Source organism: Lytechinus variegatus, chromosome 13, assembly GCF_018143015.1.
Source record: "Lytechinus variegatus isolate NC3 chromosome 13, Lvar_3.0, whole genome shotgun sequence".
In the NCBI taxonomy this organism is placed as follows: Eukaryota; Metazoa; Echinodermata; class Echinoidea; order Temnopleuroida; family Toxopneustidae; genus Lytechinus; species Lytechinus variegatus.
The window spans coordinates 18,177,184-18,202,336 of NC_054752.1; the positions used below are offsets into that span (position 1 = coordinate 18,177,184).

The 25,153-nt window shown below is 38.3% G+C and overlaps 1 protein-coding gene across 1 annotated transcript; it reads left to right on the forward strand.

The window, feature by feature from the left end:
* Window positions 1–10,681: 10,681 nt before the first annotated feature.
* Window positions 10,682–23,077, forward strand: LOC121426681 (sulfotransferase 1C2A-like). The gene is made up of 7 exons (XM_041623055.1): window positions 10,682–10,695; window positions 12,589–12,773; window positions 15,114–15,241; window positions 16,504–16,771; window positions 19,450–19,544; window positions 20,391–20,574; window positions 22,806–23,077. The coding sequence occupies exons 1-7, from the start codon at window positions 10,682–10,684 to the stop codon at window positions 22,913–22,915; spliced, it is 984 nt and encodes a 327-aa protein (XP_041478989.1). The 3' UTR covers window positions 22,916–23,077.
* Window positions 23,078–25,153: the final 2,076 nt, after the last annotated feature.

A 25,153-nucleotide genomic window follows, 5' to 3' on the forward strand; every position in this document is an offset into this window, starting at 1 on the left:
GCAGCAACTAGATGATCTTGATTTTGCAGATGACATCGCCTTGCTCTCACACACTCACGAGCAGATGCAAGATAAAACTGACATCATTAGAGATAAATCAGGTCGCCTTGGACTAAATGTTAACCAAACAAAGAGCAAGATTTTAAGAATCAATTCCTCAAATCAATCTGCCATCAGTGTCAGATCTTGGGACTGAAATTCCCAGTCTGGTAATAGATTTGGTTCTGCTTGAAACGAAAGTAGTTACCACTTGCAATAATCACACAATCATTCAATATCTATATGTAACATAAATTTAATTCAGAGCGACCCGCTCTATAAATGTACATATAGTTAAAGAAATTGAATAATCAGAATTAAATCATGAATCACATGCATATCAACATAACATCAACCTGTATTCAGCAGTTAACATCAGCATGAATTAACCTATACTGAATATGTTGCAATATGTATCTAATGAGTGATTTATTTATATTTAATCAAGGCCTAATAATTCGGCATCCAAACGTGACAATATTCTTGGTTATTAATTCCACCAATTAAGTTTCATCAAAAGAGGGTTTATACTTGGATGAATACCTACACTGGACCGTAGTATATCTAATCTGGTTATAATTTATATAGTTCAGAATAAGGACCCCTTCGACATCGTCAATGACTATCGTTGGTCCGATGAATATAGTCGTCTAAGAGCGAGCTGCGGTGGCTTCGACGACGCGAAGTAAAGCGAGCGAACTCTCAACGAAAAGCCAGTCCAGAATCGCGGACGAAATGATGAGGGCTGAGAGCCACAGTACGAAGATTGCTACGATGAATCACTAGTCACGAACTCTGAGTTCAAGGATGAAGTACGAGCCCAGCTCGTCCAGTTCTTTGGAACAGTCGTGCCTGGTGAGATGAGGGCAGATGTGGTGGCTTTACCTGGCCTGTGCTGCCTGGATCCAGCCTGCCAACGATGGGGATTAAGACTCCGCTGTGCCTGCACTACACAGCCTGCAACATACACCCAAAGTAATGGCCTACGAGAACCACACCCTCACACTCCGAGTTAAGACCAAATGTGGAAGGGTCTTCCTCTCCCGAGAATCAAACGATTTCTGATTTGCTTTTACTCAAACACCACTCCATCTTGACTCTCACAAAGACAAAGTCATTAACATTCTCAATATTCCTCTGCTTTACTCTTCCACGCTGAACATATCCAATTAAAACTACTTAACTATCCAAGCTTTAATTTCACCTATTCAAAACTCCCATCTCAAACATTCTCAACAATCTTTTCCTCTCATACATAAAAACAAACATCTATAGAATTTTAGAGACCCATTGAACTTAACTAAATATATCAAGTTAAATGACCCAATGCTCATGACCTAAGATTGTCAAGAAGTCAAAGTAAAATTCTAATCCTTACACCCCAGCGGGTTTGATCACTTACTTAAAGATACAGTTGATTGACTCTGGGACTTTGACAAGAGTCAACCACACAAATTCCTTTTATTATATACAAGCTGAATGGTTACTAGGGGTTAACACTAAATAGACTTACAGTCGCATTGTGACAATCAGGTTGGAAGATAAATCACTGGAAGAGGTTGAAAGCTTTACATATCTGGGAAGTAACGTGGATAAACAAGGTGGGACAGATGCAGATGTAAGAATAAGGATAGGGAAAGCAAGGAGAGCATTCCATCAGCTAAATAACATATGGCGATCTACAAAACTACCAAGGAACATTAAAATACGCATCTTCAACACAGTTGTCAAGCCGGTCCTCCTATATGGTGCAGAAACATGGAGAACTACTGTTGCCATTATTAGGAAAATACAGACCTTCATCAATACTTGTCTTAGGCGTATCCTCAGAATTTTCTGGCCTGAGGTAATTAGTAACCAAGACTTGTGGGAGATTGCTCATCAGCAACCCATTGAGGCAGAGCTCTTGCAGAGACGATGGCGGTGGATTGGCCACACCCTACGGAAACCAATGCCTAATATTACTAGACAGGCATTGACTTGGAATCCTCAAGGAAAAAGGAAGAGGGGAAGGCCTCGTAACTCATGGCGCAGAGACATGGAGGCAGATGTTAAGAGGATGGGCCGCACATGGAAAGATCTGGAGCATGGGTGTCGATCGGTATTCTTGGTTGGGGGGGATGATTGACACAAATTTTTTCTTGTGGATGGGGATCTTTCAACATTACCGCCACTAAAATCACAAATAAGGAAATTTGGGAGTGGTTGATATGCACGGTGTTCTTGGAAATTCCTTCATTGTTGTAGTGTACCTTACTTATATAATTTTTTTGAAAATTCAATTTGTGTTACAAGTAGGCCTATTCTAAACTCATGCGAAAGAAAAAAAATGACAAAAATTGTCTGGACCATGTACATAGTGATCTGTTTATTGAGCATGATGTATACACAGGGGCGTCGATCCATTTTTCAGATGGGGGGGGGGGGCAAAATCATGAATCACGTTCCAAAGGCGCTCGATCACACAAAACGAACACACACACATAGGCCTATATATATGTATATATATGACTCATGAGAAAGAGACACATATCTCACCCTCACCAACAATGCGAGCGCGAAGCGCGAGCTGAAATTTTTTAGTATGACATGAAAACAGGAAAAATTTACCTGTTTAGGTTTGTTTTTAGTAACTCATGAGGAGGATAGATACATGTATCTTACTAGAGAACAATCTGAAATTTCTTTATATTTTGACCTGAAAGCTTGATATTCTAAGCATTTTTGGTACCAATGATTGAGATGGTTATCTAGAAGAACAATAGATGCGAGCGCAAAGCGCGAGCTGAAATATTTCGATCTGGGGAAAAAAGATAGATTATTGGACGCTTTTAATAAAGAACAAGATATATATATCCAACAAAAGATTATTGCAAATCGAAGCTGGAGTTTTTTCGAGGTTTAGAACTGAAAATGGGACATTCTATTTATCTATTTAATCATGAAAAGTATGGGTTTTTGGTGCAGAAATGATGCGAGCGCGAAGCGCGAACTGAAAAGTTTTATATTCCAATCTGAAAAGCAGACATTTTGAGCACGATTTTTAATCAAAATCGAGTTGGTATCTCAATATCGCTTGCTGATTTCAGTGTAACATTACAATCTTATATTTTAGTTGCACATGCGGAATTATTGAGGATCGACGCTTCTGTGTATATAACCCGACTAGCACAAATTACAAACTGTGTGGCTTCTCATGCACCATCGGGCTTACCGTCATTCCTTAGACGATTTATCTTGCCTCCATTTTACTCCCGTTTAATTTTCCACCCTAATTTTGAATTAATTGATTTATTAAAATTAATTTACTCACCACTGGTGGGATGGAACACCCTATCAACAAAAGTTGTTTTTCATTGGGGTCCTTTTATGCCATGTTTTAAAAAATATCATATACATAAACATTTCATTCTTTTTCATCTTGAACCTCCACCCATCTGTTTAATAGTCCTGAAAAAGAATGTTTTTATTTAATAACAGTATACACAAATTGCGAGGGAAACAAACTGATCGATGGCATACTACATGTATAATCATCATGATCAAACTTTTCATTTTTTCATCATTATAATTTTTCTACCCTAAATTATTGGGGGGGATGATAATACAGGCCATCCCCCCCACTTGAAATATTGGGGGGGATATATCCCCCCCCCATCCCCCCCGTGATCGACACCCATGATCTGGAGACGCTGGCTCAGGACCGCTCTGCCTGGAGAAACTTAGTCATGTTGGTTGACGGCCTATGTCCCAGGAGGGGCGATAGGCGTAAGTAAGTAAGTAAGCTCCGATCGCATTGAATGCGCTGCAATTTTGGTGAAAAGCGGCCGCAGAGCTCCACCGGCGGAAGTCGCGCTATCTGCATCATGCACGCATGACCGTTCCATGCATAGGGATGCATACGCACTCACACGCTGGCGATCAGTTCCAAGGACCCCCGTTTTCACAAACATTTGTCGTTCCGAAGCCCGTTCCGAGGACCCTCCTTTTCACAATAAGCCCGCTCCAAGGCCCCCGTTTTTTGTCTCGCCCGCGGCACACCCCCACCACTTTTTTGGCCGAGTGCCCCCCGGGAATGCCAATAGACCAGTTCGGAGTAACCTCATTGGCAATTTCGGTAAAATGACCTTTCATTTATTTCATTATGGTTGGCCATGCATGGTGATAATAGATGCGTATCAATTATTATGCGAATTATTATCACAAGTATACCAACCATACATATATCACGTTCATTTACGTGAATGTTCCATAAAGTGTCTTTGAGAGGCTCGACATATTCCAACCCTATAGCCTACATAGGATTCACTGCTTACTGAATGCTCCAAGATTGCAATCAACCTGGATACTACTACTTCAGAGATATGGCTGAAATAAAAGGTAAACATTATATGATCTTTGTTGACTAAACATAGTAAATAAATATAGTGAGCTTGTAAAATATGCTTGTTGCCGGTGCAAATACATGTAGTATTCCTAAATCAGACCCCAAACTAACCAATCTGGAAGAAAATTATTGGAAATGTTTTTTCAACTGATATGAGTAGGTATGGGTGTCAAGAATGTACCCCCTAAAAGTTAGGTGGAATACGAGGTGGGAAAGTGTTTTTTCAAGGTCAAATGTCAATTACTTTTCATATATACTGCATAATAGTATCTCTGAGATGAAAAGGCACGGGTTGGTGATCATGGTTTTAAAATGCAGAGATTTTTCCAAGAAGATCAAATACAATAAAATTAAGTACCTAGAATGCACGTTCACTCATAAAACTTAAGGTCATTGCCTTTCAGAGGTCGGTTAAACTTCGTAATTCCGAAGAGTATTATTCCAAAGGTTGTTAGTCCGAAACACGTATATTGCCTATATACCTCGATGTTCGTTTATCCGAAAGTGAAAAAGAGTTCATAAATTCGAACATTTGTGGCCTTATTCCGAAGGTTCGTTATTCCATAGATTTGTAAGTCCGAAAACGGAATAACGTTCTTTATTCCGAAGGTTCGTTAATCCGAAAAATGAAATAATCGGTGGCGAAGCGGGGAAAACCTTAAAAGGTAAGCGTAGTGGAGGGGGTGGGCAGGGGGACACCTTTGTTGTTCAATGGTTATGAGGATGGGGAGGTAAAAAGAAGGGCGGCGGAGCAAAGTAGAGTAAAGTAGAACAAAGTCTTTTTTAAAGTGATCTCTGATATTATGGTAAGATATATATTTAGGCTTTATTTTTCGCGAGATAGTGCAACAAGCGGGCGGTTTGGAAAACAAATCAAAGCCCTGGTTGTCAAAACCCATTTTTGGTCAATTTCTGTTAAAAGGGCATCCTTGGGAGGTGTTGCGAGCGTGAATCGCAAGCTCAAACTTTTGGAAAATTTCAAAAAGAAATGAAAATAAAACATTCTGAGCAGCTTTTGCAATTGTTAAAAAGATGTGCATCTAACTGAAGAATTAACTCGAGCGCGAAGTGCGAGCTTAAATATATTCTAATCTAAATATAATAATATCTAAATATAATTCTAATCTATAATAAAAGTTTATCTTCTGGCGAAATACCCGACGACTGGAAAATAGCACGAACAACCCCGGTTTATAAAGGCAAGGGATCAAAGAAAGATAAAAATAATTACAGGCCTATTTCTGTTGTGAGCCATGTTGCTAAGATCATCGAAAAAGAGGTTCAATCCCAACTATTGAAATACTTAAATGAACATGACATGATCAATGTCGACCAGTCGGCCTTTTTACCTAATCACTCTACCTCTACTAGTCTACATCGTATACTTGATGATTTTTATGAAGCCATAAATGAGAGTGAAAAGGTAGCTGCTTGCTTCTTAGACATTTCCAAATGCTTTGATTGCATTGATTATGATTTACTGATTTATAAATTAGAAAAATATGGAATAAGTAGCACTCAGCTTGGATGGTTTCAGAGTTATATTGCTAATAGAAAGCAAACTGTACAACATCAAGGTAAACGATCACAGATGAGGAACCTTACTATAGGTATTTCCCAGGGTAGTGCCCTTGGCCCCACCCTTTTCCTTATCTTTATTAATGATATTTCGGAATATGTTACAAATGGTTCATGCAATATATTCGCTGATGATGTGGTTGTTTATGTTAGTGGAAAAGATAATACTGATGCAAAGGCAAAATTACAGGCAAACATGGTTGAAATCAATAAATGGTATGTTAATAACAGACTTCGAATTAATAAAGATAAAACTAAGGTGATGCTATTAAAATCAAAATCCTTAAATGAACTTAACATTTATATTGAAGGGCACAAGATTGAGCAAGTCGATAACGTAAAATATCTTGGTCTCATGATTGATGATAAGTTGAAATGGAATGCTCACACTAATATTCTATGTAAATCAGTCGCATACAAAGTCCATATTCTTGCCAAACTTAGTAAATTTGTTAACTCTAACTTATTGAATATATTGTATAAATCCACAATTCAACCATGCTATGATTACGCATGTTCTGTATGGGGTAATTGCCCGGAAGTTTACAAAAAGAAATTGTTGAGAATACAAAAAAGAGCAGCACGAATTGTAACGAAAAACTTTGATTATGATAAATACAATGGAACTAAGTTAATGTCTGACTTGTCGTGGCCAAACATTGAGCAAAGATGCAACTACTTTCTTGCAAACTCATGTACAAATGCATTAATGGCACAGCTCCTGGAAGATTATGTAATGAAATTGAGATGTATTGTGACCGCCATGGTTTTAACACAAGAAACGCAGATTCTTTAAATGTAATAATACCTAAACCTAAGCTAGAATTATTCAAACAATCATTTAAATATGCTGGTGCTAAAGTATGGAACGAGCTTCCACCCAGTCTCCAAAATGCAACATCATTCGATAATTTTAAATTTAAATACAAGAAATTAATTCCCAAACCCTGATGTGCAATTCATACTACATTACCTGAGAGCTTTAATTATTAAGGAATGGATTTGTAGCCCAAAACCCGATATACAGTTTCATGTACTTTTAACCTACCATTTTTTTCTAATACACTTCGATCCAAACCTTGTTTTCTTTTTCTTTTAGTACCTATATGTTTGTCGTAATTCGTTACAATTTATTATGTATTATTTTTTTATATATTTTATAATTCAATTTGCTTCATATAAATACATGGAACACAAGTGTTATGTATTCTCATACTTTAATGTAAATTATACCACTTTTTTATTCCTATTACATATCAATGTTCAACTTGTGAATATGTTTTATTAGCCTGAGTTTTACCGATTTTTATATAGTTCTATAATCATTAATTCATACATTTCGTCCATGAATCGTGTACTTTTTTGGTTATTTAATACTTAAATTTAATTACATTTACTTTATTTCTTTGTATAACATATTGTAAATGCTATTGTATTGTATTGTCACGAAATGGGTTTTATTTCGTGTTAGGAAATTATTTTTGGTTGATTTATAATGATTCTGTCGTAGCTGGTGAGATTACATGCATGTTTCTACACTAATAATGACGTAGACAAGACATTGAAAGTTATGCATGTTTTGAACCGTTTTTGTGGAATAACAATTTCCTGGAGATGTTTAACTGATTATTATGGTTATCACTAGCTTGATCTAAATGAAAGCTTTAATTTGATATGTCATTCATGCATATCCGGTTTTGGAGACCAAAGTTATAGCTGTTTTAAGATTGTAACAGAGGTTAACTATAACAGATATTGTATAATTAATGCATAAGTACAGTAAGTTAGTGTACTGGGCGTTGTGGTGTGCGCCTGTAATCCAAGCTGTGGGGAAGTTACAAATTGATGCAGAGGTTCGAGGTTCGAGCCCTGGTCACGTCTTTCGGATGGTGACGTTAAAGGTCGGTCCAGACGTAAATAATCATATCTGATTGATACACGTCTGACAAAACTCAAATACACACACACACACTCGTGAGGCTTTGCCGATGATCTGTTGAAATACGGCGCCCACGGGGTGCATTGCACGTAAAGTATGCAGATCGATTTGGATTCGCTATCCAATAAATAAAGTTGGTGGATGCGATCGAAATGATTTATATGATCGTTCGCATGTCTTTCCACGGGGAAACCTAGAATCCTAGGCGACGACTGTGGTTAGATTTCCTTGTATGTTGGGTCTTTTGCACGCCAGCAAGAGACTATACCAGGGCTTGCTCTTTTGGTAGTCTGGTTGGTCTGGAGGCGGACGGCTGGTGGTCCGGAGCAGACGGGTTGGTCTGAAGCGGATGGTTGCTGGTCTGAAAGCAGACGGTCGGAGGTCCGGAGCAGACAACGGGGAAACTACAAGTAGAGCAGAGCCAATGGGTGTGGTCGTGGGAGCCTGAATGCAGAAGGACCCATACATATGGTCGAAGAACCAGACGTCGTTCCGGTACTGAACAGAGGTCGCTGGTTGCAGTACGGTAACAGACGTGGTTGCGGTACTGAACAGACGTGGTTGCAGTACGGAATCAGACGTGCTTGGTTGCAGTACTGAACAGATGTCAGTGGTTGCAGTACGGACTCAGACGTGGTCGTGGTACTGAACAGACGTGGTTGCAGTACTGAACAGATGTCAGTGGTTGCAGTACGGACTCAGACGTGGTCGTGGTACTGAACAGACGTGGTTGCAGTACTGAACAGATGTCAGTGGTTGCAGTACGGACTCAGACGTGGTCGTGGTACTGAACAGACGTGGTTGCAGTGCTGAACAGACGTTGTTGCAGTACGGTATCAGACGTGGTCGCGTACTGAACAGACGTGGTTGCAGTACGGAGCAGACGTGGTTGCTGTACTGAACAGACGTAGTAGCTGGTCGTAAGCAGACGACGGAGGAAATTACCAGACTCCATGGGTATGGTCGTAGGAGTTTAACTACAGAGAAACCCATACCTATGGTCGAGAGAGCTTAACTACAGGAATCAGATGCATATGGTCGTAGGAGCTTAACTACAGGAATCAGATGCATATGGTCGGGTGAGCTGTTGGAGCTGATAACAAAGAGTGTAGCCGTCTGGAGGTTGCCTGGTGGTGGTACTGACAGGATCGAGGCGTGTGCAAGTGTCAACTGCGGCAGTATATCTCTGCCAAACGGATCCACGACTTAAAGTTTGGAAATCGACGTGGCGACGCACCCGCCGGCGGCAGGCATCCTGACAAGAGCGAGCTGCCGGCGGACCGAACCCACGCCGCCGCCCAGCGGTTCTGTCACAGCATTGTATCATTTCAAACACAATCTTTTAGATATTACTCTGATTTTTATCTCATCTATAATATATTATTGATTTACATGTATTTATGTTTTTAATGTCAGGACCATGATGTAAAACAGTTTTTAACTGATCTTGTCATTCTGTATAAATATATTTGAATAAATTAAGGAATGCGTTATTTGACTCATGAATAGGATACATCGAGTAATGCGAGTGCGAAGCGCGAGCTAAAAAGATATTCCAGCCTGAAAACTGGACATTCTATGCCTTTTTTATTACCAGAAACGGTGAGTACCTTACTAAGCAATAACTGATAACAATGAGAACAACAAAACAAAATACTAAAAGATCCATTCTTGATTAAATGTTTACCACTTATTGTTTGCACCAGACTAAGGGTGATAAAGACCCCCCTTTTTGGCTGGGTTGAGGCAAAAAAGCTATCCGCGGCCCTCTTGGCCAGCTTTCCGGAATGGGGGGGGGGGGGGCAAAACACTTATTTCACATTAAGTTTATATGTGTATGCATATATACAGATGAGGATCGACCTTCCTTAAAGGGGGGGATTTCTTTCACATTTTCCCCGATCGGCTGCTCAAAGCTGATTTTTTTTTCTTCTTTGAAGGGGTAGTCCGAACAGTGACTTCTATAGCTTTATTCTTATAAAAAAAACAAAATTATAGTATCTCATCATTCCTGATTGTATAATGCGAACACGAGAAGCCGAGCTAAATTTTATATAATTTTCAGGAATTTTGTCCGAAAAAATATGAACATTCTGAGCAATGTTTGTGATTATGAACAAGACGCGCATGGAAGCGCGAAGTGCGAGCTGAAATTTTTGATAAACTGTCATAAAGAGGAATTTTATATAGTTTGTTAGAAGTGATATAGAAGTAGGCTTATACATAAAATGCGAGCACGCAGCGCCAGCTGATAAGTTTTAATGAAAAGGAATATTTTGAGAACTTCATGGAATACATGAATAGAATAAGTACTTCAAACGAAGCTTATTTCTTTTTCGGATTAACGAACCCCATTTCGTTTTCGGACTAACGAACCTCATTTCGTTTTCGGACTACCGAACCTTCGGAATTATGAACCTCATTTCGACCGAAACCCTATTTCGTTTTCGGAATTAGGAACCTTCGGAATATTCGAATCTTCGGAATAACGAAGAGTCGGAATTACGAATGTATGCGTCAAAGGTCAATGACCTTTTTATATTAATATACCAAACTGTATCATGGTATCTCTGATTTGAAAAGGCGCAGGTTGGTGATCTTGGTGTCTAAACGCACAAATTCCTACTAGAAATTCAAATGAAATGAAATCAAGTGCAGAGATTGCACATTCACCCGTACAATTTACGGTCAAAGGTCAATGACCTTTTATACATTCTATACCATACTTCATGTATATGATGGTATCTATAAGGTAAAAAGGCGCAGTATGTGGTCTTGGTGTCAAAATATATAGATTCTTAAAAGAAAATTTAGTATCATGAATACACATTCACCAATATAATTCAAGGTCGAAGGTCATTTACATGATTTTTTTTTTACTTTTGTCAATGCATAACAATATTTTGTTATTTGATCTCATTTTCATCTCAAACTTGCATTTTGACAGCATAATTGATCAAGGATTCAACTAGTGATTTTTGTGTTATTGCCAACGCAGGTTAGTTGCAGGCATGTTGTTGTATCAACATTTCATTCTTAACCAAGGATTAGTTTTTGAAATGTCATCACAACTCCGATAGTACAGGGACATATTTTATTAATATTACATAATATTTAAGTAGGCATGTCACCAAATCGACTGGCTTGTCTAGTCACTTTAAAGAACATCAGTGGTCATTTGGTGTCAATAAATTGTCGTCAACTGAAACTAAGCTAAAGTCTGGTAGATTGTCTGCACACACAATCCAGTAAACATGTAGCAGCAGGTGGAATGACTTTGGAAAGAACTACCCGACTTCTAAGATGGATATTTGTTTTCTTTTAAGAAAAGAGAAAACGTCATTTAGTTGATAATAAAAAATTTTGACTTCAATTACCTTTGACATTGTCTTAAAAGATTCTTTTCAATTCATATTATTTGTGATATTAAAAGGTCAAGTCCACCTCACAAAAATATTGATTTGAATCAATAGAGAAAAATCAGACGAGCACAATGCCGAAAATTTCATCAAAATCGGAAGTAAAATAAGAAAGTTATGACATTTCAAAGTTTCGCTTATTTTCAACAAAATAGTTATATGAACGAGCCAGTTACATCCAAATGAGAGAGTCAATGATGTCACTCACTCACTATTTCTTTTGTTTTTTATTGTTTGAATTATACATTATTTCAATTTTTACGAATTTGACGATTAGGACCTCCTTGCCTGAAAAACAAAATGTTAAAATAACGGAATTCCACGTGTTCAGGGAGGAATGAAACTTCATGTCACATGACAAATACGAGAAAAAAAAATTTCATATTACATATAATAAAACACAAAAGAAATAGTGAGTGAGTGATGTCATCAGTTCCCTTATTTGCATACCGACCGAGATGTGCATATAACTGTTTTGTGAAATGAAGCAAAACTTTGAAATGTCATAACTTTCTTATTTTACATCCGATTTTGATGAAACTTTCAGTGTTAGGCTCGTTGAATTTTTCTCTTTTTATTCAAATCAAGTTTTTGCTGGGGTGGACTTGTCCTTTAATATCTCGGTCGATGCAATATGTATATATATCTCAAACAGAATCCGGCGAAATTGCATCGTGATTACTTGCACATTTTTTTTCGTTTACAGCCAATAACCCTACCAGCCGAAAATATGAATGATATTTTTTTTCTCGTATCGATTGTGTATCAACCATGCATGACGCATGATACGAGTGTAAAGGTGCGGCAGTCCAAAGTACACTGCAAGTAATTTTGTTTTCTAAAATCTAAGCAGACAGCCTTTTGTCGCTCTCTAAGCACCATATAGAGATGGATGGGGATTTGGGTAGGGGCTAATAAAAGTAGGGCAGAGATGAGGAGAAAAAAATGGTTTGTCATAACACATATAGTCTATGAATTAACAAGTCACATCATTCTATTTTAGAAAATACTATGTCTATAGTCACCAGACCTTTCTTTAATTTGCATTTGAGTACCCCCGGCCCCCCGAAACTCACAATACTAAGGCATATCCTAGAATAATAGTCATGTAATATACTTCATGATAAACAATAAAAATGTATATTCAAGCCTATGCCACGTTGTAAATTGATATTTACATCCCTCTGATGTTAATTGCAATAACCAATTTGATTATCGTTTTGTAGATGTTGTTGTGTTGGACGGGGAGATGTCGGCCCTCCTCGCCAAGTCCCGGGGCATGCCGCCAAACTCTGCCACGAATACGAGAATGTTGTTATGGCATACTACATCCCAAAGAAAGGCATCGAGCAGACAAAACGATTCAAAGTTCGTCCAGACGACGTGTTTGTCATCAGCTATCCCAAAGTAGGTTAGTAAATCTTATCTGTCTCAAGTTCTATTAAAGGTTATATACCCTTTCTTCCCATATCATTAATACACAAGCAGAGGAATTATCAGGCAGTGCACAAATATCACTGAAATCAAACTATAACTGCGTTGATGGGTAAAAAAGCTTCTCCTACCTCCGGAAAACTTCTTGTTGAAGATAAAATTACAAGTATACGTATTAGGGCCTACTCTTCTACGCCCTGCAATATAAACATGTTGTGTTACAACTTTATCTTGTTTCTTGTTGGCTGCTATTAAATAAATGTTTGTTTCCTTTGAAAACATCGATTTATATATCACTATTTTGTTATTGGCGAACTCGCCCTATAGCGAAGGTTTTCTTCACGGCCCTTTTTTTTCAAAACCGTGTGTATGTCCTCGATGAAAATATGATATTAGGTAGATATTACCTAGACCTTTTATTTTTTGATAAGACACGATCTTCCTGCTAAAGTAAGCACAGCTCTAGAAGAGTTGGAAAAAAATGGGAATGACTCGCCCGCTCTCCCCTAGAATCCTGTCGCATAATGGCTACCATGGGTTTGAAGGAAGTGTGTAATCATGTCGCATAATGGCGACCATGGGTCTGAAGGGAGTGTGTAATCCTGTCGCAAAATCGCGACCATGGGTCTGAAGGGGGTGTAGAATCCTGTCGCATAATGGCGACCATGGGTCTGAAGGGAGTGTAGAATCCTGTCGCATATGGCGACCATGGGTCTGAAGGGAGTGTAGAATCCTGTCGCATACTGTCGACCATGGGTCTGAAGGAGTGTGTAGAATCCTTCCGCATAATGGCGACCATGGGTCTGAAGGGAGTGTGTAATCATGTCGCATAATGGCGAACATGGGTCTGAAGGGAGTGTGTAATCCTGTCGCATAATGGCGACCATGGGTCTGAAGGGAGTGTAGAATCCTGTCGCATATAGTGGCGACCATGGGTCTGAAGGGAGTGTGGAATCCTGTCGCATATAGTGGCGACCATGGGTCTGAAGGGAGTGTATAATCCTGTCGCATATAGTGGCGACCATGGGTCTGAAGGGAGTGTGGAATCCTGTCGCATATTGGCGACCATGGGTCTGAAGGGAGTGGAGAATCCTGTCGCATAATGGCGACATGGGTCTGAAGGGAGTGTAGACTCCTGTGGCATAATGGCGACCATGGGTTTGAAGGGAGTGTAGAATCCTGTCGCATAATGGCGACCATGGGTTTGAACCCGGGAGGGGGGGGGGGGCACTCAGTATATAATGCATAGTGGGTATGTGTCGCGGAGGGGACCCCCATTTTTACACCCAAATTTCCGTTCCAAGGCATAGCATTTTTGTCTTATTGCGAAAAAAAACAAAGAAAGCCGCTCCAAGGCATAGCATTTTGTTCTTATCGAGAAAAAAAATAAGAAAGAAATCCGCTCCAAAACTTCGCATATTTTTCGTTAAGCCGTTCTGGTCGCATTGATCTGCTGCAATTTTGGTGAAAAGCGGCCGCCGAGCGCTGTCCGACCATCGTCTCTGGGCGAGCGCACCAGGCGGAGGCCGCGCTAGCTGCATCATGCACGCATACCCGTTCCATAGGGGTGCATACGCACGTACTCACACGCTGGCGATCCGTTCCAAGGACCCCCGTTTTCACAAAATTGTAGTTCCGAAGCCCGTTCCGAGGACCCTTCTTTTTACAATAAGCCCGCTCCAAGGCCCCCGTTTTTTGTCTCGCCCGCGGCACACCCCTACCACTTTTTTTAAGAGTGCCCCCCGGGGGTTTCATCGAAGGGAGTGTGGAATCCTTTCGCATAATGGCGACCATGGGTCTGATGTACAATCATATCGCATAATATAGCTACCTTGGGTCTGAAGGGAGTGTAGGATCCTGTCGCATAATGGCGACCATGGGTTTGAAGGAAGTGTAGAATCCTTCTAAAACACATGTTAGATGTTGACGTTGCTGGCCATCCATAGTTGTGGTTAATCGGATCAATCGCAACTATTTGTAAGACGGGGCCCTGGTTCTTTCTTTCTCTGATTTTTAAATTCTTTCGTTTTTTTCCTTTTTTTCTCTTTCTCTCTTTTCCCTTTTTCTTTTCTCTTCCTTTCTTCCTTCTTGTTTTTCACTCTCGCCCTTTTCTTCATTTTTCCCGACGGTAGCGTGATTTACCGACGATATCCAAATTAGTAGTTAGTTAGTTAGCCTAAATGGTAACCGATGATTGTGTTCCAGTTATTAAATACATAATAATGGGTAAGTCATCGGTATTGGTTTGATTTACTCGGTCCATCAACATGTATCAACCAATCAAATCGGATGCAATGTTTTATTTTCATGTGAATAGGAACAACGTGGCTCCAGCAGAATACAATGTTGGTACAGCTTGAAGGGGATCTCTCATTCTTCGAAGGGAAGCATATCATTACGATGGTTCCTTTCTTAGAAGTTTGCACTTTACCGTTGAAGATGGCGGTGAGTATGAAAAGCAAACAGAATATTGTCTCTGCCATATCGATCGAATGACAAGGCTCATGAATTTTCGTTAAACGAATTGTTAAGAATAAACTCATGGATATTATGCATTCTAAGTTTTTGTTTCACCTGCGAAGCAAAGTGAGACTATAGGCGCCGCTTTTCCGACGGCGACGGCGGCGGCGGCGGCGGCGTCAACATCAAATCTTAACCTGAGGTTAAGTTTTGAAATGATGTCATAACTTAGAAAGTATATGGACCTAGTTAATAAAACTTGGCCATAAGGTTAATCAAGTATTACTGAACATCCTATCAGAGTTTCATGTCACATGACCAAGGTCAAAGGTCATTAGGGTCAATGAACTTAGACCATGTTGGAGGAATCATCATCGAAATCTTAACCTGAGGTTAAGTTTTTGAAATGTCATCATAACTTAGAAAATATATGGACCTAGTTCATGAAACTTGGACATAAGGTTGATCAAGTATCACTGAACATCCTGCTTGAGTTTCACGTCACATGATCAAGGTCAAAGGTCATTTAGGGTCAATGAACTTGGCCGAATTGGGGATATCTGTTGAATTCCCATCATAACTTTGAAAGTTTATGGATCTGATTCATGAAACTTGGACATAATAGTAATCAAGCATCACTGAAAATTTTGTGCAAGTTTCAGGTCTCATGATTAAGGTCAAAGGTCATTTCGGGTCAATGAACTTTGGCCGAATCGGGGGTATCTGTTGAATTACCATCATAACTTTGAAAGTTTATTGGTCTAGTTCATTAAACTTGGACATTAGAGTAATCAAGTATCACTGAACATCCTGTGCGCGTTTCAGGTCACATGACCAAGGTCAAAGGTCAATGAACTTTGGCCGAATCTGTTGAATTACCATCATAACTTTGAAAGTTTATGGATCTGATTCATGAAACTTGTACATAAGAGTAATCAAGTATCACTGAACATCCTGTTTGAGTTTCAGGTCACATGATCAAGGTCAAAGGTCATGTAAGGTCAATGAACTTTGGCCATGTTGGGGTTTTTTGTTGAATAACCATCATATCTCTGTAAGTTTATTGGTCTAGTTCATAAAAAGGGGAAATAAGAGTAACCATGTATCACTGAACATCTTGTGCGAGTTAGAGTAGTATTCAAAGTGAGCACTGCTGCTATATTGAACCGCGTGATGCAGGTGAGACGGCCAGAGGCATTCCACTTGTTATTCATTTACTCACTTTTTACATAAATGCTATATTCTAGTACAAAGACAAAGGAGAGATAATGTATGGACCAACAGGTGCGGAAAAGGCAGACGCTATGCCAACCGATACACCTCGGATGCTAAAAACACACGTGGTCCCAAGATGGCTCCCTGACGGACTCAAAGATAATCCTCTAGCGAAGGTGCTGTACATGGCTAGGAACCCAAAGGATACTGCTGTTTCTGGCTATCATTATTGTCAACTGGTTAAGCCACTTCCGACGTATACGTGGCATGAATTCTTTGAGGAGTTCATCGCAGATAGAGGTAACTTTTTCACCTTGCCACTATCAATAATTTGGGACCAGAGGGACCAGACAGTTTTATTGGCCTCGTAACCCAAAAAACAACAACACAATGGTATATTATCTAGTGTTTTTTTTTCATAAGCATTCCCAGTTTGTGTGTTAATGGCTTCATAGATCAGCAGGAACACGGGATCACTATAAGGAATACTGGTCGATGTACACTTTATTACGGCTGGAATAATACACATAAAGGATAAAATCAATAAAATGAGATTCAGTAAGTTTATAGAAGTCAGTAAAACAACAAATATTTCAAGTTTCCTACTCTCATCACAATGTCATTATCAAGTGTAAAATAATGTCTTGCGCCACAATGAGAGATGGGGGAATCAAACTAGCGAAAATATTGATCATTTCCCATCAAATTAGAAAAATGACCTTTGCTCTACATATTTATGAATGCTTTGGATTGTTATATACACAACAAAAAAAGTAAGTCCCCCCTAAATCAAATTGATGTAACTTTTGAACGAATTATTTTGAGTTATGATATTTCGTAGGTGGTTTTTTTACAGTCATTAAGCAACTCCGGGGAAATATGAGATTGATCGGTTGAGTCATGCATGAGTAATCAAAGATTGAATTAAAAATGACAATTTTTGAAAGTCTCAAGAGTCGTGTTTCAAATTGTGCAAATACAAATTTGGACAAAAGTTGATTTTAGGAGCATTTTATGGTGTTATACTGTTTTACTATCCATCATATAGCCACTCCACACACAATTTTGATATCGTATGTTCATGGTTGAGTGAGCACATTGTATTGCAAGGGCCACGGAAGCGGGGGGGGGGGGTGGGGTTCAGCCCCCCCCACTTTTTTCCAAAAGCATGTATAAATGTAAAAAATGACCATACGATTGTGATTTTTTGCATGGTCAGCCCCCACCCTCACACAATTGGCTCAGCCCCCCCCCCACTTTGAAAACGTTCCACAGGCCCTGTATTGTGACGTATCATCATAGGGGTTTATGGTAGTATCCTCTACAACTTGTTAGATCATATTAAAATTTGAAAATGTTGGTTGGTCCCCCGATTATAGGCCCCTCCCCATTTTAAAATTCTGGATACACCACTGATTTGCCCATAACTTAAACTGATCTTGAGAAATTGTTACGAAAAGAATGTATTTATGCCGTATAAAGAGTATTCATTCCTAAGTTTTTGAATGTGCTCGCTCAACCATGAAAATTTTAAAGTTCGGAAAGTGTGTGGTGGTAGAAATGATGGATGCTACAAAAATGAAACCGAATTTGCTCTCAATATTCACTTTATTACCCTTTAAAATGAGTATGGGACATTGAAAATACCAATTTTCCCACTTTGATGCGTGCTCACTCATCCATGAATGAAGATATCGATTTCATTTTTGGACAGAATTCTGCCCATAGGTTGATAAACATTACTGCCAAATGACATTGCTAAAGACAGGCTTGAAAAAAAGTTCCACCATATTGAATAAGGGGTTACTTATTCTTAAACATATGCACCCATAATGTACACAAGTCTATGGGAGAAGAATATGAAATGAGGGTTTGTTTCATGGACGGTTTTTGTTACTTTGCCAACAGTTATTTCATGAAATTTCGCACATGGCTTCGGAGTAACACTATCCAAAAGGCGTGCACACCAAAATAACAATTCAACACGGCACAGACTGGGGCCAAGGCCTTGAACTTTCTTCTTATTTGCATAATTTTCGAATATTGTGTTCTCACTGATGCATTAAACATGGGGATTTTCATAAAAATCAAATCAATATATGAACTATGCAAGGAGGTTTGTGACAGATAATCCATAGTTACAAATTGCATTTTTTCCAATAACGTAAAAAAGAGCTAATCACATTCCACATGTTCATTCAAGCGTGAATGTTTAATCAAAATAAAAAATAAAAAATTATTGAAGCATGTTAAATGGCCGTGAACATAACGAAAAAGTTGAGAAAAAATCATTTTCAGTTGCCAAAATGAAACAATACTTGCCTATGGTATTTGAAAATCGTATTTTTTGTTTTCAATAAATGTTCATTGAACCGTGAAACGATGAATATTGTTGAAGATACTCTTTACAAAAATAACTGTCATCATATTCTTTCATTCTTATTGATATAAATGTGTAAAAATCAAATTATAGCAAATATGGACTTGTGTTTATTCAACCGTGAAATTTAGCCAGAAAAGTTGTATCGTCTTTTAGATATTTTTTAGACTATTTTCATGATGAGAATGTGGAATTAGTTCAAATAAAATGGAATCAAAGTCATGATATTTGGCTAGTGACTTTTGAAAAGTGACATTTTTGCCTTCTGACGGTGCTCACTGAAGCATGACGCAAAATACGTCCACAACATTTACTCAGAGGGTAGCTTATAAAATTACCTACACGCTCATGTAAAAATATATTAAAATTTCGCATTGGTTCGGAAATTATTGATGTTTGTTTAAGGGGGGACTTACTTTTTTGTTGTGTATATATTATCCATAAACGCGATTAAAGAAGAATGCATCTATTACGATTGGGGATGGAATAAACATGATTCAATGATTCATTTGCAAAGTAAAAAAAATGGATTCAGAATTGCCATTTCTCATTCATTTTGCCTTGGTTCTTAGCATCTCCGTGATCCAAACTTTTACAGCTTTTTACGGTTCTTGGTTCGAGCATACTCTTTACTGTTGGGAGCTCAGGAATCATCCCAACGTTCTCTTTCTTAAGTATGAAGACATGAAACAGGTATGCCTCTTTTCATCAATCTGTGACGTCACAGAATTTTCCAAATGGACTAGAGCCACCGCCAACTTTACCACTGGTCTACGACCCATTTTGAACATTTTATAACATTATAAACATACAAAATAAGGATCAAGGTAGCAGATAATGCTTATATCAACATTTTATAATATTTGCAAGATTTTTTTTGCAATAAGATTCTGAATGGAATTTGATTGGAAGAAGAATGAAATTGCCATATCTTTTTAATTAAAGTAGTCCTTTAACGATTCAGAACTTGGGACTTTTGAATTTGTTCCATGGTGTTTTCCAAAGTTGGGACGTCGGCAAATCGTGGAGTGTGTGGCCTTGGCTTTCCACCGACCTCAAGAATTATGACAATGTTCAAATTGGCTTTGAGATGACTTCAAACTGTTTTCAGACCGACATCGACCGACATTAAACCGAATTCCAACTGATTTGAAACTGACTTCAAAATAATCACATTGTTACAAAGGTAGTTGTATACAGACATGGTTCTGTTGTAGGTTTGATAGAGATAACATATTCAGTAGGCGCTATTTGTTGTCTTGCTGTCCATTCTAAATAAATGATGTCGAAATACCACCGAATATAACTCATTGAGGTCACATTTCAATTTGTTTCATCCTTGGAGGACAACATTCAACCATGTTGGATAATCAGTGGATTATTTGAGCAAGGATAATGGTTTTTTTAAAGCTCTTAAAATAATTATGTTCTGGTCAAAGATTTTTTTCTAGATTGAATGAAAGTGAATAAAATATTAGTTTTTATAAGTGAATCATGATATAATATAGGCCTACACATGCTCTTTCTGTCCAATTACAGGACCCGAGGAAATCCGTGATTCAGATAACCGAGTTCATGGGGAAATCTTTACCAGACGACGTCATTGACCGTATCGTCGACGCGTCAAGTTTTAAGTTCATGAAGAGTAACAAGAGTATGAACCCCGATTTTGCTTTCAAAAAGCCTCTGGATCTCACAAAGGAGAAGTCATTCATGCGAAAAGGTAACTTATGGGGCGATTTTACTTCACTAAACGGTTATATGCACATCCTAGTCGGTATGCAAACTGGCACACTGATGACGTCAGCCACTCACTACTTCTTTTGTATTTTATTATATGAAATATGAAAAATTCAAATTTTACCATTATTGTAAGAGTGTATGGTTAAGTCAAGTTGGTCCTTATTGTCAAATCTGTAAAAGTGGAAACATTGTACAATTCAAACAATAGAAAACAAAAGAAATAGTGAGTTTAGGACATCATCGACTCTCTCATTTGCATATCGCTGAGTTGGGCATTTAACTGTTTGCGAAAAATAAGAAAAATTTAAAATGTCATGACTTTCTTTTTTTACTTCCGATTTCGATGAAATTTGCAGCGTCATGTTTGTTTGATTTTTCTCTATCGACTCAAATCAACAATTTTCTAGGGTGGACTTCACCTTTAAAGGGATGCTCCGGGCTGAGAATATTCATATTTAAATAAATAGAGTAAAATGCACAGAGCAAAATGCTGAAAATCAAAATCTGATAAAAAAATAACGAAGTTGTTGAATTTCAAAGTTTAGCAATATTTGCTGAAGTGTATGCACGTTGTCATGAATATTCATTAGGTGAGCTGATGTCAATCCCTACATTCCATTTTTCTTATTTAATATATGAAATAATCACTGTTTCATTTTTTCATTCACGTGTAAATGATATGTCTCCATTATGATGAAATAAGTTGAAGCAATAAATAACTAATGCACATAATCAGTTATCGATCCAATTGTTTTAATTCTTGGTAGAAATTTTTGAATTAACCTAATTTTATAAACTACGAAAGAACAAGTGAGCATATGACATCATCAGTCTACCTAATGAATATTCATGAAGACATGCCCAAACTGTTTTACCCGAATAATGCAAATCTTTAAAATCCATTAACTGTTATTATTTTCCGATTTTGATCAAATTTTCAGAATTTTGCTCCGCCCAATTTTACTCTATTTATTGAACTATAAATATTTTCAGCCTGGAGCATCCCTTTGATCTAATCTACAGTCAGATTGATGGAATGATATAAAAATATATATTTCGAATAGAAGTTATCCAGTAGGCCTATCTCTATAAATCAAGGATTTTCGGTATCAACAATCCTCAATAATGATATAGATAATGAATAGACGTCCACGGGGGGGGGGGGGGGTCATATCCTGAAGACAAAAACAATGAAAAACTACCATTATCATAAATGGAACGCGTTTTGAGGTCTAGGTAAACCTAAACATCAGCCTGAAAATTAGTCGTTGGCATTCAACCATGCTGGAAAGAACACGACATCACACAGCGTGTTCATAGTGCGGACTTGATCGAGTGTAAATAGTGTTCACACTGTTAAAGTGTTCGAATTTAACAGTGTGTAGCAGGGGCGGCGCAGCGAAGTTGAAAATGGGGGGGGGCACAGAGAAAAGGGCACCTTTTCCTTCGGAAAGGGCACTTTCTTAAAACAAAGAAAAAATAATGTATCTACAGTGGTGTAATGAGCCAAAAAATTTGAGGGGGCTTAATATGTCGTATGACGTAAAATTGATAAGCTGCGAGCGAAGCGAATGAGCAAAAAATTAACATTTTATAACGAAAAACCAGTTTTGTGATAGATTTCGACATATCAAAATTCACCCAGTCTCTCTTTCCTTTTGTTTCCTTTTCACCTTTTTTTTGTTTTGGTTCTGATTTTTTTTTTTTTTTTGGGGGGGGGAGCAAGATCCCATCATCTGTACGTCACTGCTTATATACCCCACTCACATACTAGGGGTTATTCTTACAAGTATTTTTCCTTCATCAGTAGTAAGAAATGAAAATGAGAATGTTGTTTTCTTGTTTAAAAGCGCCACTCGTTAACACATAAAAGGGTCCTTCTCAGGTGAAAGGGAAACAGAACATGTTCGTGAGCGGCACTGAATCGAGAAATGGCACTAACAATAAGGCAAGGGGGCACTTGCTCACACAGAAAACGGGTCCTTCTCAGGTGAAAGCGGCACTGCTACGAAAGATATATTGCGCATGAAACATTCGTTATGGGCTTAACATGTTTAAGTTGGAATTCAAGCAAATAATCTTATTTTGGTTTCAGACACAAAGCAAAAAGGAATCTTTCCACAGCGAAAGCTTATGATTCCATTATGTCATCGACACTAATCTAAAATATTATTAGGATTATATGCCTTCTGTTTTTATCATGTTTTCCAGGTATGGTTGGAGATTGGAAGAATTACTTCACAGAAGATCAAAATCGTCGATTTAATAAACTCTACGAGGAAAAAATGGCCGGATCTGGACTTGAATTTAGATTCGAATGATAATCATCACCACGAATATTAATATCTTGACTTTCTAGATAATTGTATTTATATCTATTTACACTTATGCTTATAAATATGACAGTTGGTGATTTCAAGTTCATTGTTGACCTTTTGGTGTTGGTGTAAGGTCATTTTTACACGATTATAACACCAAACATAAAATGAAGATCGTCCCGAAAAGTCACTCACTAGTTGTTGAGATGTCGATAATGTGTTCTGAATCAGTTTTACAAACTGAGTAAGTTTTGGAGCAAGGGGAAGTAATACAAATTTCAACACCAATACCAACACCAAGGCCAACACCGGACTTGAAATCACCCAATATTCAAATGCTTCATCAGGTAATTTCAAGTTCGGTGTTATTGTTTTCGATGAATCTTACAGTAATATGATTATTTATTTATTTTTCATTCAATTTATTTATTATTCATTTATTAATTTATTTTCATTTATTAATTTTATTTCATTTTATTCATTTATTCATTATTATTATTTTTTTTTTTTGGGGGGGGATGCTGATTCTAGTCACGAAATGTCATCTCAGTTGGCCACCATGCACTTCCATACAAGCATTAATCAGGCGTCTTTCTTTACTACCGGGGAATGTACGCGCCTACGCGGTAAAAGAACATCGAAAATTGAAGTATTGTGTACTTTTCAACAATATTGTTGAACTAAAGTATGTCAATAAAATAATGCATTTTTTTTTCTTTGCCATTATCATTAGCGTCATGTGGTTAAAATTCTGGAAGATAGCTATTTATCTGCTAATCAAAGTGTAATCTCTCCCAAATTTCAGATATGTATCCCGAGAGTACGTATCATTAATAGATTACGTGTGTTATGTATTTTGAAATATTGGTAATAAAGCATATGTTAAACTAAAAACTTGCATGACTTGAAAATTTCTTTAGTGTGTATTTAATTAAATCAGAAAAGATTTGATATCATTGAACAATTGTGGAGACAAACTACCTCGGTGCACATGCATGTCCCGCGCGTCTCGGGGGGGGGGGGGGTGTACTTTTACATTGACGAGTGAATACCATACGCGACCCCCAAAACACGTAAAAGGGATGTCTTTTTCAAGATAGGGCACGTTACATGCGTAACGTGATAAGGTTGTCAAAAACACAAATATAATGAAAAAGGGTACTTAATTAGCTGGGAAGGCTACGTGTTTAGGGTCAGGTTGTGGGGATGATAAAACAAAATTAAAATGTCCTTTTTTCCCCAACACTACGTGTTTAGACAAAGAAGCAATATGTGGAAGGTGGGGTCTTACTAAACCAAATGATGTGTAAAGATATAAGACCGACGACCGAGGGGCCCATAGGCGGCGGAAGCGGGGAGATGGGGGATTTTTTTTTGCTTGCTTGTCAATTTTGTTTCCTGCGTCCCCCCTAAATTCACGTGGACCCCCCCCCCCCACCCGAAACGTGTGTTGCCCCCCCCCTAAAATTTAGGTTGATGAACTTCTTTTTTTTGCTTATCAAAAAACTTTGGTTAGCCATCCTAATTTAGGTTGATAACCTTTTGGGGGGGGCTTGTCCAATTTTTTACCCGTGTCCATCCCCAAATTTCAGGTGGGCTCCTCCTAAATTTTGTTGCTTCCGCCGCCAATGGAGGGATCCGTGACATAACAATAAAATATCGCTGTACTTGTTTAGGAGCTGATGACGTCACCCACTAACTATTTATTCATTCAAAATAATCCACTTTTTAAAAATTTCATTGACTCGAGACGGACTTGCCCTTTTAAACAAAGTCTAAATAACAAACATGGGGTGACAATTCCCTGTGATTCGACGCCACATAATATTATGTTTTGGGCATTCATATCCGCCACGGCCTGGGATAAACTTTGGATTTTCCTTTTTGAAAGCAGGAAGTTCCAAACTCTACATAAAGAACAACAGGCCCCATGTCACAATGGAAATTGACAGAAGTTGCGTTAAATTGACAAAATTGACAAAGATTGCGCAACATTATGCAAAGTTGACATGCAAGTTTAGGCAACTTTGCATTTGCTTGGGCAACTTTGCGCCATTTCGGCAATTTTGCGTCCATTTCTGGCAATTTTCCGCAACTTCCGGCAATTTTGCGCAACTTTGCGCCATTTCCGGCAATTTTGCGCAACCTTGCGCCATTTCCGGCAATTTTGCGCCCATTTCTGGCAATTTTCCGCAACTTCCGGCAATTTTGTGCCCATTTCTGACAATTTTCCGCAACTTC